The 14572-nt window shown below is 37.7% G+C and overlaps 6 protein-coding genes across 6 annotated transcripts; all 6 read right to left on the reverse strand.

The window, feature by feature from the left end:
- Positions 1–368: 368 nt before the first annotated feature.
- On the reverse strand, positions 369–1447 carry RO3G_01923 (uncharacterized protein; the record flags this gene model as incomplete). The annotated part of the gene is made up of 2 exons (XM_067656514.1): positions 369–1330; positions 1381–1447. 2 exons carry the CDS (start codon positions 1445–1447, stop codon positions 369–371), a joined length of 1029 nt encoding a protein of 342 aa, XP_067512615.1.
- Positions 1448–2995: 1548 nt separating this feature from the next.
- Positions 2996–5905, reverse strand: RO3G_01924 (uncharacterized protein; the record flags this gene model as incomplete). The annotated part of the gene is made up of 5 exons (XM_067656515.1): positions 2996–3667; positions 3732–3940; positions 4109–4983; positions 5114–5147; positions 5263–5905. The coding sequence occupies 5 exons, from the start codon at positions 5903–5905 to the stop codon at positions 2996–2998; spliced, it is 2433 nt and encodes an 810-aa protein (XP_067512616.1).
- A 342-nt stretch (positions 5906–6247) lies between these two features.
- On the reverse strand, positions 6248–7279 carry RO3G_01925 (uncharacterized protein; the record flags this gene model as incomplete). The annotated part of the gene is made up of 1 exon (XM_067656516.1): positions 6248–7279. The coding sequence occupies one exon, from the start codon at positions 7277–7279 to the stop codon at positions 6248–6250; it is 1032 nt and encodes a 343-aa protein (XP_067512617.1).
- Positions 7280–7653: 374 nt separating this feature from the next.
- On the reverse strand, positions 7654–8271 carry RO3G_01926 (uncharacterized protein; the record flags this gene model as incomplete). The annotated part of the gene is made up of 1 exon (XM_067656517.1): positions 7654–8271. The coding sequence occupies one exon, from the start codon at positions 8269–8271 to the stop codon at positions 7654–7656; it is 618 nt and encodes a 205-aa protein (XP_067512618.1).
- Positions 8272–10222: 1951 nt separating this feature from the next.
- RO3G_01927 (uncharacterized protein) lies at positions 10223–11971 on the reverse strand (the record flags this gene model as incomplete). Its single annotated transcript, XM_067656518.1, has 1 exon — positions 10223–11971. One exon carries the CDS (start codon positions 11969–11971, stop codon positions 10223–10225), a length of 1749 nt encoding a protein of 582 aa, XP_067512619.1.
- A 390-nt stretch (positions 11972–12361) lies between these two features.
- On the reverse strand, positions 12362–14326 carry RO3G_01928 (uncharacterized protein; the record flags this gene model as incomplete). The annotated part of the gene is made up of 1 exon (XM_067656519.1): positions 12362–14326. One exon carries the CDS (start codon positions 14324–14326, stop codon positions 12362–12364), a length of 1965 nt encoding a protein of 654 aa, XP_067512620.1.
- Positions 14327–14572: the final 246 nt, after the last annotated feature.

Genomic DNA, 14572 nt, shown 5'->3' on the forward strand with positions numbered 1-14572 from the left:
GCTGTAGATTGAGCATGAATAAAGCCTAATATTAATATTTGTTCTTGATCATACAAATGAACTGCTTATATCTATTAAGTTTATCTATTTTTTATGTGTCATTGTATCAAGGGATATATTAAAGCAATTTGCAAAGCGTTAAAGGAGTAGAATTAGTTATAACCAAATAATAGAGAAAAGAATGCTATAAGTCTTTGTACAGTCACACCAAATAAATTTCCGGACAAAATATTGAAACAAACAATTTAAAAAATATGGCATGTAAGCTCAAGACCAATTAATACGTGTATACTTAAGCTTGGGATTTCAAGTTTTGAGGAAAGAAAGATTCACATGTTTATTTAAAAAATATATTCATAAAATGATTCTCAGTATTCTGTTGCGCCGCCTTTAGCTTTGATAACTGCTTCACACCATCTCTTCATACTTCGAACTAATCGATCCGTAAACTCATCATCCATTCTTTCCCACTCTTCTCGTAGAGCCACCTTCAATTGCTCCAAGATTTTGATCGACGATCTTTTTCTCTCAATTCGCCTTTCAAGAGCATTCCAAACATGCTCAATGGGGTTCAAATCAGGGCTTTGAGCAGGCCAGTACTCAAAACTCCCTAATTTGGTGGGTTTCCTTCCACCATCGAGCATAACCACCTGTATGACAGGAAGCACCATCCTCTTGGAAGATAAAATCCCTTTCCTGATGCGCCGTGACATTGTAAACCAAGGATGGAACCTATTGGCCAAAATATTGATATATGTTTCTTGGTCTATGGAACTGGTATCAATAATTTCTAAAGGTCCGAAACCTCCTCCCCAAAAACATCCCCAAACCATAGCACCACCTCCATCCCACTTGACTGTGAGTATTGTATTTCTTTCGTCATAACGCTCTCCTTCCTTCCTGAGCACTCTTCTTCCACGTTTACTGCCTTTTGTACAAAAGCGCGACTCATCGGACCAAACAACGCTTCTCCATTGGTCTTCCGTCCAATTGAGATGTTCCTTCGCCCATCGAAGCCTACTTTTGCGGTGTCTTGTAGTCAATCTAGGCTTGTGAGCTGCTCTGTATGATTTGAAGTCAAGTCGATCGACATACGATCGAAGAGTTTCTATACAGACAAAAATATCTAGCTTTGCTAGCTCTATATTTATTTCTTTATAAGAGGCAAAAGGATCCTCTCTAATTATCCTGTTCAAGTGCCTTACAGTTCTTTCATTTATTTCCAATGGACGATCTGTTTGCTTGTGAGGCAAAGGGCTGCCATAGTCATCAATCTTGGTTTTTATGTCTTGCATAGTAGACCTGTTCAATTCAACAAGATCTGCAATCTCTCTAATCGTATGATGTGCTCTAAAAAGATAAAAAACCCCCGTGCTTTACTTTCTTTTGCTTCATCTTCAGATATAATTAAAGGTTGTGTGTAGTCTATGGAGATTCTAGTTGACATGTTTTTTTTTAATGAATTGATGGATGAGAAAAAGACAAGTTTATTTTGTTATGGTTAAAATTATCTTCAATAAATTTCTTTGTCCGAAAATTTATTTGTTGCGATTGTAAGGCATTTACTATCCTGATGTTAAAGCTCAATATGAGTCATGCTTAAAGTTTGTAAGAGTACTTTACACATTTCATAAGCTGATAGGAACATCAAACAGCCTTATAACCAGCAACAAAGTGCATTGAACATACAGTAGAAAACAAGGGGCTATTTCAAATAGAAACAATGCTGAGATTAAAAGAGATATTTCAATGCTGGCAAGATTGATTCCTACCTTTCTTCATTTATTACAGACTATTGACAGAAGCATTGTACATGATTGAAAAATAGCAATATGTGATTTCTATGAAATGATAGGAAAAATGGAAAATGCCAATTCATACGATATTTACAATTGTTCTTTAAAATGCAATCGCATTGAATTTACATTCCGTCTTACCATTCATATGATATTCCTCAAAGAAACACATTAATATTGATGAACAATAAATATTATCTTGCTGTATAAATACCTAGTATAAAATCGCATGAAGCTATCTTTTTATCCATTACATTCTTATAGTTACTTTTGAAAATGCTTACCTCTTGCGCTCAAAATCCTCATGCTTCCCCTTCTGTTAACAAGAAATCACTGCTCACCAGATGGTTTATTCAAGTTAAAGATACTAATCTTTCTATTGTGCCATTTGTCTGGCAAATTTCTAAGATTTTGACAAGAATCATGTTAAAACTCGCCCTTGCTCTTGCTTTCTGTTTATTGAAACTAACTTAGGCGGTGGTCAGCATTACTGTTGAATGTATTTGGGAAATAACAAAGATATTTATCAGCGAAATCAAATCTTGAATTATACTTTCCTTTCGTTATTGACTTTTAAAGATGCTCTTCACTCTTCTCTGCCAAGATACAGCGCTCAAAGGTAACTCACACAGCCTCTACTTTTGGACATGCTCTTCATTTTATCCTACTCTTTTCCCTTTAGAAAGACAGAAAATATGCTAAAGAAAATGATGTGAGGTCATAATCTTTTTTTTTTTTTTTTTTTTTTTTTTTTTTTTTTGTAATCTTTATTTAACGTTAATATTGATGCTTAATAACTATCCAATGGGTCATGTTTAATAATATTAATAATAAAAATAATCGGTGAATTCTTCTTTTCATCTCTATAGTCCTTTTATTAGCAGAGAAAAACTCATAAATTGATTTATTCTCGCAAAACCTCCCATTCGCTCTACAGAACTCATTACATTGACCATACTTCTTTTTGGGCAAAGCTTCTTTATATGAACTTTTACAAAAAAAGGGCGATATCTGGCAACCATTTTGGTATTTTTATAGGATAGTATGTACACATAATAATTTTTTTTTTTTTGTAGGGGCTGGTAAGCCGAAATGTTTATTTAGTGAATAATAAATATATGAAGTCACGTGTATATCAGTGGTGATCTCCGGATTAACAAGGAATAACATATAAAAGCAAAAGATAATGATTGTGAAAATTAAACTAATGAGGACAAAGCGTTGGACCGAAAGGGGCCAACTAAAGAGAGGATATTTTGGAAGACCCTTATGGGGTCGAAAGGGACTTCGTCAAAGATAAAACGCCAGTGAGCCTTCCATATACCTAGAATAGTGCAAGCAATGATACTTTCATTCAATATTAAGGATAGTCGTTGATGAGGGAAGATTAAAAGATGTATAGCCTTGTACACTTCATGAGTAATCATAGGATGTCCAAAGAAATGAAGCCATATTTGTTCCCAAACAAGGCGTTTTGGAGGACAAAGGAAGAAGAAATGATCGACATGTTCGGTAATCAATCGAGGTGTGCACAAGCGACAAGAAGAGTTGCAAAGATCTGATACAACTTTGTGAATCGTTGCTGCACAGGGGAACTTGTTTTGTAATAAACGATACCAAGGTGTACGAATTGCTAAAGGGATCTTCAATTTCCAGAAAAAACTCCAAAGCATGGTCGATTTGGTGTGTACAGGAGATCTAGTTGGGATAGACTGTAAAAGTTTTTTCTGGCGGTGTGTACGGAAATACTTGGGAGTAATCCTTTCGGAGCCAATATCCAGGGCATCAGCAATCAGATATTTACAAAAGGAGTCTAAAGCACCAGATCCTTGGAGACGTTGTTCACATGCAGGGAGGTTGGGAAGGCATAGCTTTGTAAAAAAAAGGAAGCAAGGTTATTTTACCGGTGGTAATCCATCGCAGCAATTTTTTTACACGAGTTCTACCGACAGTTAGATTTGGACGATCGGATGGAAGTGTTTTTGGACGTAGACAGGAAAGCCCTACAACAAGTTCAAAAGCATCTTGAACGAGGACAGTATCAAAGGATTTTTGTTCTTGCAATGAAAATTCAGATGTCCATTGCACAACCGCGGAGAGAGGCAGAGACAAACTGTAATCCAGAGGTATTGCAGTAGGTAGATCTGATGTATTGTTGAGAGCAGAAAAAACAGTGGCAGAATCAAATAAGGAGTCAAAGGCTCTAAAAAGTAAAGCACAAAGACTTGGTCGATTATGTTGAAGGAGACCACGACGTAGTTTAGGAAACAAGAAAGGCAGTCAGTGATCATAAAGGACCACAGGAGCTATACTTGCTAAATGGGCACTCATCCATTGAGAGACAATTGTGGGAGAATGATGATGTTGTATTAAAGGTGTGAGCCAACGAAACTGTAGAGCCTGTTGTTGGGCTGACGGATCCAATATGCCGAGACCACCTTTCTTGAGCGGTAATTGCATTATATCAAAAGAGACTGGAGGAAAGACGCGAAATAAAAGGAATTCACGACAGAGTCGACGTATGACTTGTAAAGTTTGTAAACTGATCCAAGAAACGCGTAAAACGTGCCAGAGAGTAGATAGTATTAGAGTGTTGAGTACAGTAGCTCTACCACGAACGGACAAATTGCGTTGTTTATGAATGTCACAGGCTCGAGTAATCTTAGCTATCAGACGGCCTTGGAACAGGCGACGATGTGCAGTAGATTGCATTAACGGATACCCAAGATAAGTAAGAGGCTCATCCGAACATCGGTCATGCCATTTAGTGATACCGTAAGACGCTAAAGCAGGCAGCCAATGAGGGTGAGGGATCCCGGATATCGAGAAAGCAACTGTCTTGTCAAAATTCATTTTGGCATTGGAGGCCTGATTGTAGTGTTGAATCAATTTTTGAACCTCAGCAAGATCTGCAGCAGTACGTAAGAAAATAAGCAGATCATCTGCGTATGCGAGGACCTTAATCGGTTGAAGGGAGGATGGACCATATAAAGGACCACGAATGGTTGGTAGCGACAAACTTGGAGGTAAAAAGCCTTGAATTCTCGGTGAATCATTTACTGCTCTGATAAGGGGCTCAAGAGCAAGGTTGAACAGGATAGGACTAATAGGATCGCCTTGCCGTAAACCACGTCGGAGTGGGACTGGTAAGGTAAGGTGACCGTTAACGTTGGCCTGCATCGATGTACTATAAAAGAGACTTGTGTCGTATTTACCTTAATAATTTTCTTAATGTCGTGTGAGATCACTCAAAAGATTCTTCAACTAATAATTTGACTGTATATCATATATAGCCCAAAGTGCTATATACGATAAACAGCCCACACAATTTATACCGTACTACCTCGGACCCTAAATCACATTATTATATTCTAAGACGTAGTTTGTATTGAATGGGCTCTCTCTCTCGTCCTTACTCAATAAAGAGGTTCAAGAGACTCATCGATTTTTCGACTTATTTTATTACTTTTATTAATCGAGAGAAATAACACGCCTATTCCACAACTTGTAATAGCTAAAACAAATTGTTCAGGAAAACCAAATTGAACCAAGACAGCCCGAAGATAGTTGGGATGAATTCTGTCATAAGTCTTTTCTTGATCGCAAAGGAGGCCAATTTCGTCCGAGTTACGGATAGAAGCTTGTTCGATAGCCAAGTTTACCAAAGCGCCGTTATCTGCAATGAATCGGTCTTTCATGAAGCTGCTCTGCCAAGGAGGTATGAGTTGAGAGGCCACCAAGACAAGGCGAGAATTGAGGAGACGTGTGAAGATTTTGGCGTCACAATTAATCAATGTTATTGGTCGCCAATTCGTTAAAAGGCGGAGGTCTCCTTTCTTAGGGAGCAAACAAATACATGTTTCAAGCCAAGATTTGGGGAAAAGACGACCAGAAAGAGCATCATTATACACGCGAAGAAGCAATTCATTATACTTGGGATGTTGAAAGATCAAATTAAAAAATACATATGATAATCCATCCTTACCAGGTCTGCTGACTTTCGGTGTACGTTTAACTTGTTCAAGAAGATCCTCCATAAGAAAAGGGGAGGTCATCAGTTCAGAGTCATCATTAGAAATTCGACAGGACGCAGGAATGTGAGAGACCATATTGTCCATCGACGCAGAACATAAGGGATCAACAGAATATAATTTAGTGTAAAACCGTTCTGTCACCTCCAGTATATGATCTTGAGACGAGCATATAGTTTGGGTCTCGGGATTTACAGTTGTTGGAATTATTGTTCGAATGTTTTGCAATTCTATACGTTTTGCTTTGTATCTCTGGAGTCAGATAAGATAGAACTACGTACAATACCTCATTAGAAAGTGATAGTTGTGACATATAGCATATAGAAATTCAGGGGTATGGAATTACTTCCATATATAGTAAGATTAAATTGCGTCAAGCATATGCATTCGAACAATTTTTCCAATTGAATCATCTTTTATTTAATATCGTGTGTAACCGCCTTTAGCTTTAATAACTGCTCTACAACGAGCTGGCATACTCTTGATATATGCTTGGCATTGCTCTTTGGTAAAAGAGTTCCATTCTTTCTCGATTCTAGACCAGAGATCATGCACTCCTTTAGCCCTACCTTCATATAAGCTCAGCCTCAGCTTTAAATGGTGCCAGAGATGTTCTATAGGATTCAAATCGGGACTTTGAGCTGGCCAATTGAAAGTATGCTCTTCTTTAAACCCATTTTCCTTAAACCAAGCACGAGCAAGCTTTGATGTGTGCTTAGGATCGTTGTCTTGTTGAAAATAAATAGCTTCCTGTTCGTAACCATAGTACTTCAGACTGTCCATAAGTGTAGTTGACAGGATATGAACATAATCGGATGCTTTCATAGTACCATCCTCAATTGCGCAGGCATATCCAGGACCATCCCACGTCATACAACCCCAAAGCATCACACTGCCAGCTCCTCCTTTGACTGTAAGGTCAAGATGATGAGGCTGCAATTTGTTACCGGGTCTTTTCCAAAAGTACTTACAGCCATCTGAACCCCAAACATTAACCTTGGTCTCATCGGAAAACACCATACGTCTCCAGTCATCTTCTGTCCAATTTTTGTGAGCTTTAGCCCATTTTAGTCTAGATTTCATGTGACATTTTTTGAGGAGAGGCTTTTTCTTCTTAATTTGGGCATTGAAACCCATACTATGAAGCATTTTTACTGTACCAAAATAGCCTATCTTATGACCAATACTGTTTAAATATGACCATACGTCCTTTGCAGTCTTAAGTGAACCATTTACAAGCTCTCTCTTCAGGTAATTCTTTGTTGTTGAGCTTATAGTAGTCTTTCTACCAGCATGACCTCGAGTACGTTCAGGTGTATACAAGCCCTTGTACTTGCTCAAAGTGGACCTTGCTACCCCTGGAACATGTTTCATAATTTCTGAGTATGATAAACCCTTTTTCAACAGCGACCGGATGCTTTCTTGCTTGCTACGAGATAAAGTATGTACCATGATATAAAGAAGTATAGGCTGTACGAGATAGAAGGGAAACACTGCAAAATCCAGCCTTATTTATATATTTTAAGCTCTGACTAAAAGCAAAAGCGTTGTTTCATTATTACATCATTTAGTAATGCTGTATTTGTGATGTCAGAAGCGGCAACGATGTCATCATTATAGAATGCATTGAGTTGGAAAAATTGTTCGAATGCATATGCTTGACGCAATTTGATCTTACTATATATGGAAGTAATTCCGTAACCCTAGCTTTTTATATGTTATATCCGACGGCTGTCGCTTTCTAATGAGGTATTGTACGTAGTTCTATCTTATCTGACTGCAGAGATACAAAGCAAAATGTATAAAATTGCAAAACATTCGAACAATTATTCCAACAACTGTAAATCAATTAATCTTTGGAAAGTTGCTGGTGAATTCACTAATCCCATCGGTAATGTATTATAGTGATATGTGCCAAACTTAGTTGTAAAAGCTGTAAGTTCTTTACTATCTTGTTCTAAGGGAACTTGATGAAAACCTGCTCGCATGTCTAGAGCTGAGAATATTTTGGCTTTTCCAAGTGTATCAAGTAAATCATCAATACAAGGTAGAGGGTATGCATCTTTTTTTGTTATGGCGTTTAACTTTCTGTAATCAATCACCATACGATAATCTCCATTTTTCTTCTTTACTAATATTACTGGAGCTGCCCAAGGACTGTTTGAAGGAGCTATAACACCAAGTTTACAGTATTTATCTAGTTCTTTTTGGAGATATTCTGCCTCTATAGGACTAATTCTGTATGGGCGATGACTAATTGGATGGGCATTATCTTCGATGATTATTTTGTGTTTCAACAACTTTGTGTGTCCAATGGTGTCGTTATCCCAATCAAAAATTTCTTTGTATTTGTTGAGTAGCCTTCTTAATTCAATAATTATTTCCTGGTCAACTTCTCCAACTTCTAATTTGGAAAATAAATGCTTTTCTAGAGGTTCGACCATTTGATATTTATCCATAACATTTAACTGTGGTCTTCTATCAAGTGTATAAGCTTTAACTATTAAGTCATTTTTCGTATTGAATTTTTCTAATATTCCGATTTCTTCATAAGGTTCTATGAATATGTCTTTTTTGGATCGATTGTATATTCTGATTTCGACATTTCTTTTGTTGACTATAAAGTTGATACATGTGTCAAAGTATCCGAGAGCATGTAAAAGCTTTGGATTCGTTGTTTCGAAGTTAAAAAAAATATTTTTATATTGGTTTCTTGGCTTTTTGAGAGTTATTCTTTTTGACGAATTAGCTTGTATTCTTAGGCCATCTGTTGAAGCTGTGATAATGTGCTTATCATCTTTTTCGATTACTGATACTTCTTCTGTTTTATTCTTTTCTAGTACAAAAAGTGGGGTTTCTGGTTCATGTTCTTCTTCTTCAGAGTTTGATTGGTCTTCACTGGAAGATTCTTCATTACTAAAGCTTTCAGATTCAATGTCGGCTTCATCCTCTTCTTCAGATGTGCTTTCTTCAAAATGCACATGTTTCTTAAAATTTGTAAAACTTTTTGGCTGTTGGTACGTTTCTTTATTGATTTATCCAAGAATAAAAAGGAACAAGAGAGGACGAGACTCGATAAAGAGATTGTTTTATTTAATAAGAAAATTGTACTCTATTTATACTTTTCATACACGGATAATATTTCATGTCATGGATTAATAATTAATGAGTATGATATAGCTGATGACAAATAGATAAGGGTTACGTGTTCTTCTATTGTTATATTTGTCATTGAATACTCGTATATGATTGACTGCGGCTGACTGTGATTTAGTTCCTGGATTTAATATAGTTTAACCGTGCAATTACGCAGCATCTTATCCTTAATGAAGATTATCCGAATTAACCTGTAGCTTGTCTATTGGATACATTTACATGTAGCTTATTAATACTGTTTTCATATCGAGTTATGAATGATGGATACATCATTGCCCCCTTCCAGGTTGGAACAACCGATGAACATCATGAATAACGAAGAGTACATGGATTATATCTAATATGATTGCTTAGGCTGTTCATATTAAAGACGTAAGTGTAGAGAAAAGAGAGAGCATGCTCTTCTGGTATATAATCGATAAAAACCCATAAAAACCTGTTTAGGAAAAAAAGTAATGGGAAAAGACCATATTCAGCTCGTTACTTTGTCTTGCTTCTTTTGTTAAGATTATTAGTCTTGGTTGGCAAATTAGTATGAGATGAGCGTTTACGTTTGCCAATGTTATTATTGACGTTACGTCTTGCCCAGTACTGTTCTATCATACTCATGTCATCAAAACTTGAGGCAGGTTCCCAGGTATCATATTCTGGAGGATAACCTTTCCATCTTACTAGGTATTTATAATTGCTAGTGTTATTTCCTTTATGTTGGATAATTGCCTGCACATCGTACTGTTGTTGGTCAGCGCGATTATTAACAACGTTGTCTGTAGAGATAAGTTTGATGTGCGAAGTAGGTACGTCGCGCGATAATAATGCACCTGTTTTATCCGTCAAAATGTAGCTACCATTTTTTGTGACTCCATGTACGACAAAGGGCCCCTCGTACCTTGGGTCAGTTTTACTATTTCTATTCACATTTTTTATCATAACTTCGCTATTAGTAGGAAATTGTTGATGTACAATGCGGTGTTTCTTTGTAAAATACTCGTTGTCAATTCTTTGAGTAGTCATAATACGGTTACGTATAGCAGGGATTACTATGTTGTTCATATTGTCTAGTTTATTTTCTAGTGCTTTAGCATATTGCTGACTAGAGTTAGGTATTGAGGATTGTATATTAGAATAATCCTGGAATTCATTTGGTTGCCTATTATACATAAGCACGAATGGTCTGGAATGATGTAATCTAGAATATTTACAATTCATAGCATATTGAATACTAGGAAGGAAAAGATTTCACTCGTCCTTCTTGCCTTGTAATCTTTTAACAAGAGCTCGTTTGGCTATTCCAACAAACGATTCGTTAGTCGAATTACCCAATGGGTTATAAGGCAGTGAAAGTCTATGGTCAATACCACAGGTTTCCATTAATGAATTAAATATTTCATTAGTGAATTCTGTACCGTTATCTGAACTAAGTTTTTTGGGCCAACCAAAAGTGCAAAAGATATCTCTAAGTTCATTAGCTATAGATACTGCAGTTTTATCCATTAATGGTCTTAGAATTGTAAATCTTGTAAAAAGATCAACTAGAACTAAAATGAAATTGTGTCCTTCTGTTGATGTAACGTTCAGGGTACCAAGGTCAATACAGACGTGATCAAAAGGACCCTCTGGTAGAATACTACGGGGAGGGTGATATCCGTGTTTGCCAATATTAAATTGTTGACATTCAGGACAATTGGATACGAGCTGTAATGCATCTTTTTTAATATTAATCCAGTGCAAATTATCATTGTGGATTGTCTTTACAATAGCATCAGCCCCAAAGTGTCCAAGTAGATGTGCCTTTAATAATAGGTTATGACGTTCTTCTTCTGGTGGTGTCATGTAGTCTACTAGTTGTACAGCTCTTTGTTTTATATTTGTACTGTTTTCTGTAGTACGTTTGTTCTGTGACTTTGTAATTTTATTTTTTATGGAAAGTTGCTGAGGATTACTATCTCCCCCCAGTCTTTTTTCCGTATAGTCTGAAAAAAGACGAGAAAGTGAATCCGGCAACACATTTTCAATTCCTGGACGATGGATTACTCTGAATGTATAGTTGAAAATAGTTTCGAACCAATTCAGCATCATGGGATTAGGAATGTTTTGTGTGCCAAGATAAACCAAACTTTTATGATCAGTATACAGCGTGAAATGAGATCCATACAACCACTTGTGAAATCTTTCAAAAAGATAACAGATGGCTAACAGCTCTCGTTTAGTTGTCGAGTAGTTCATTTCTGACTTCGACAGTGCTCTTGCTGCGAATCCAATATAGCGAGTTTTATCGTCGATAATTTGATAAAGTACACCGCCAATTCCTGTGTTGCTAGCATCTGTAGCTAGCTGTAATTCATGACGCATGTCAGGTATAGACAAAACAGGAGCATTAGATAAGGCTGTCTGTATATTTCGAAAAGCCTGTAGATATTTGTCAGTCCAAATGTGTTCCAATGAACCTTCATTACGTAGTTTATCTAACGGTGCGGTCATGGTAGAGAAATTTGGGAGATGACTTCGAAAATAATTAGCGAGACCTAGAAAGCGTTGTATATCTTTTCCAGTCTTTGGTATTGGCCACGCTAAAGCGTTTGCAACCTTTCTGCTATCCAGTGAGAGACTATTGTGGCTAATAGTGAAGCCCAGGATGTTTACAGAAGTTTGCATAAAATGACATTTATCAACGTTAAGAATGAATTTAGCTGATGTAAGTCGTTCGATGACCGTAGTTACGCATTTGATATGTTCCTCAATATCGGGTCCAGTACCGATAGTTAAATCATCAATGAAACATGTTACGTATGGCAAGTCATGTAAGAGAGTAGTTAGCACACGTTGGAAGTGATTTGGTATGGGGGTCAAACCGAATGGTGCTCTACAGAATTGATATTGTTGACCGTTAAATGTGAAAGCTGTGAGTGCTCTATGCTCTTCAGCTAGAGGTAGACGATGAAAAGCTTGTTTGAGGTCAAGTACTGTGAATAGCGTAGCAGCACTCATTTTTTGATGCAACTCAGCTATCAATGGTAATTGAAAGCGGTCGGTACGATCTTTAATGAGTATTGCATTGATATGTCTGGGGTCTATACATACCCGTATATCGTCACTATAATTACCATTAGCGTCCTTCTTACGTACAGTCAACAAAGGAGAGTTAAATGCAGTATTAGGAGGGGCTATTTCAATCACGCCATCTGCTAACCATTTATCAACCTGTTCTTGTACTTTAGGCTGGATTGACAGTGCAATAGGATACTGTCGTCTATAAGTCGTTTTACCTGGCTCAGTTTCCAAGCGAACTATCGCTTCAGGTAGAGGACATGCAGATGTGCTAGGGATCTTAGCATTAGCGCTCAAATATGGCTGTAATGCGTCCATAAGTTGTTCACGCTATTGGTGAGTGCCAGCGGGTGACTTGTTAGGTTTGATAGGTGAAGGGTCTATTGGATCAGGTATTGTAGAGATATTAGGACTATCCCACGTAACAGCTAAACCTGTCAAGTTAATGTTTAACTTAGGCATAAGATCTGTACCAATACAAATAGGTATATCTTTATCAAACTTAAAAATTTCAAATTTATGCAAGACATTGATTCCGTTATAAAATACTTTTATTTGATCTGTAATAGCAGTTCTAGGTACCAAGGTATTCAAACTAGCTGATTGTAATTTTCCTGAAACAGGAAAAGTTCTAACGTTTATAATTTTTGCTAGGTCAGGAGAGATCGTAGAAGTATTACACCCAGTATCAACCAAAGCCCAAGTACGGACATTTTCTATAGTGATGGGTACAAAAAAGGAATCAGTACGTTTGTTATTAAAACTGTGAAGTTTTGTATTAAACGGTTGCAACTTACATAGTGATGAGTAGTAGTGGATGTCCTTGACGGCTTCATCGTCAAGATCCTGTTCTTCATCGTGGTCTTGTTGGTTGGCAGGGTTGTACTTAGAAGCTTTTGTACCCATTGGTACATCTTCACTGCCAGTCAACTGAAGTGAGCGGAATGCTCGGGTTATGGTAGGTGCAGTAGAGGAGGAGGAGGCAGAACCAGCGGAAAGAGGTTGATTCCTTTTAGGGCAAACATTTAAATGCTCCCTAGTAAAAGGAGCGTTGCACTTAAAGCAACGCTTACTAAACGTCTCTTTGTTCATGCTGCCAGTTATACCCAGTTCCTGAGCCTTCTTACAACGATCAGTTGTGTGGTTGCACTTTCCATGGATAACACAAGTCCTTCCATCCGTACGGTGGTTTCTTTTATGAATACCACTGGGAGGGTTCAACCCGTTGACTTGAGAGGGTTGGTTATTGAACTTTCTGGTTGACGTATTGGGCAAGGTCTGTTGTTTCGTATGAAACTTTCTTGCGATACTTGAAAGGAGGTTGATATCATTTTTTGCCTCCTGGTCCAGACTGACGATGGCCATATTGACATGATTTTGGAGGCTGCCAGGAAGGGAGTTCACGAACAAGATAGCCAAAAAATCATCAGCTACGGGTGTGGCTTCACGCTTGAGCTTCAAGAAGCGGTCGGTGTATTTTTCCACAGATTCATCAGGTTGCATGCTGATGGTTAACAGCTCTCTTGAGGCGTGAGCTTGAGCCTCAGTGGATTCGATGCCGTATTTCAAGGTTAATTGCTCCTTGAATGTGGCCCAAGATAAGTTCTTCTTTACCCGTAATTCATCATACCATGAACGCTGGGGATGGGTAAGTGAGAAAGGGATGAGGCGCTGCCAATGCACCTGTACATCCAAACGATACGCAAAGAGGATGTCCTCAAAACGTCGGATACACTCAGCAATGTCTTTGTAGACAGGCAAGGCCGAGTTCTCCACATTACCAGTATATTGAAACAAAGGTAAGTTTTGAGGGACTACCGTGGGTTGACTGTTAGAACCGTTAATGGCAGAGCCATTGGTCTGTATAGCCAAGTTATTAGCCAGTTTTGCTTGCAGGTCCAACAAGGAGGCCAAGATGGTGGACTTGGTGGTGTATTCACGAGAAAGGTTAGCCAGTTGCTTTCCCGTAAGCTCTTGACTAGTAATAGCCGCAGCAACTTGCTCAACCTGTTTCGTCAAAGTCTGAATGGTAGCCGTTAAATTACGACCACCTAAGACCTGAGAAGGTGGTGCTGCGCCACTGATCTTGACACCAGCAAGTGGGGAAATGGGTGCCCCGACTTCTACTTCTTCCATCTCTATGTCTTCTGTATTAGAAATGGGCGAACCATGACTAGAGAGTTCCACCCCATTAACCATGGTAGATTTTTCAAGTCGAGGACCAATGAAAGCTGGATCACTTTCAGAAAAAAGAATTTCTTCGTTGGAAGCCAAAAGGTTAGAGTTGATAGACATGTTTGAGAATAGTGTAGTAGTAATAGAGTAAAGAGAATTCGTCAAAAAAAATGATTTATCCAAGAATAAAAAGGAACAAGAGAGGACGAGACTCGATAAAGAGATTGTTTTATTTAATAAGAAAATTGTACTCTATTTATACTTTTCATACACGGATAATATTTCATGTCATGGATTAATAATTAATGAGTATGATATAGCTGATGACAAATAGATAAGGGTTACGTGTTCTTCTATTGTTATATT

The sequence above is a fragment of the Rhizopus delemar genome, genomic scaffold (genome assembly GCF_000149305.1).
Source record: "Rhizopus delemar RA 99-880 supercont3.1 genomic scaffold, whole genome shotgun sequence".
Lineage (NCBI taxonomy): Eukaryota > Fungi > Mucoromycota > Mucoromycetes > Mucorales > Rhizopodaceae > Rhizopus > Rhizopus delemar.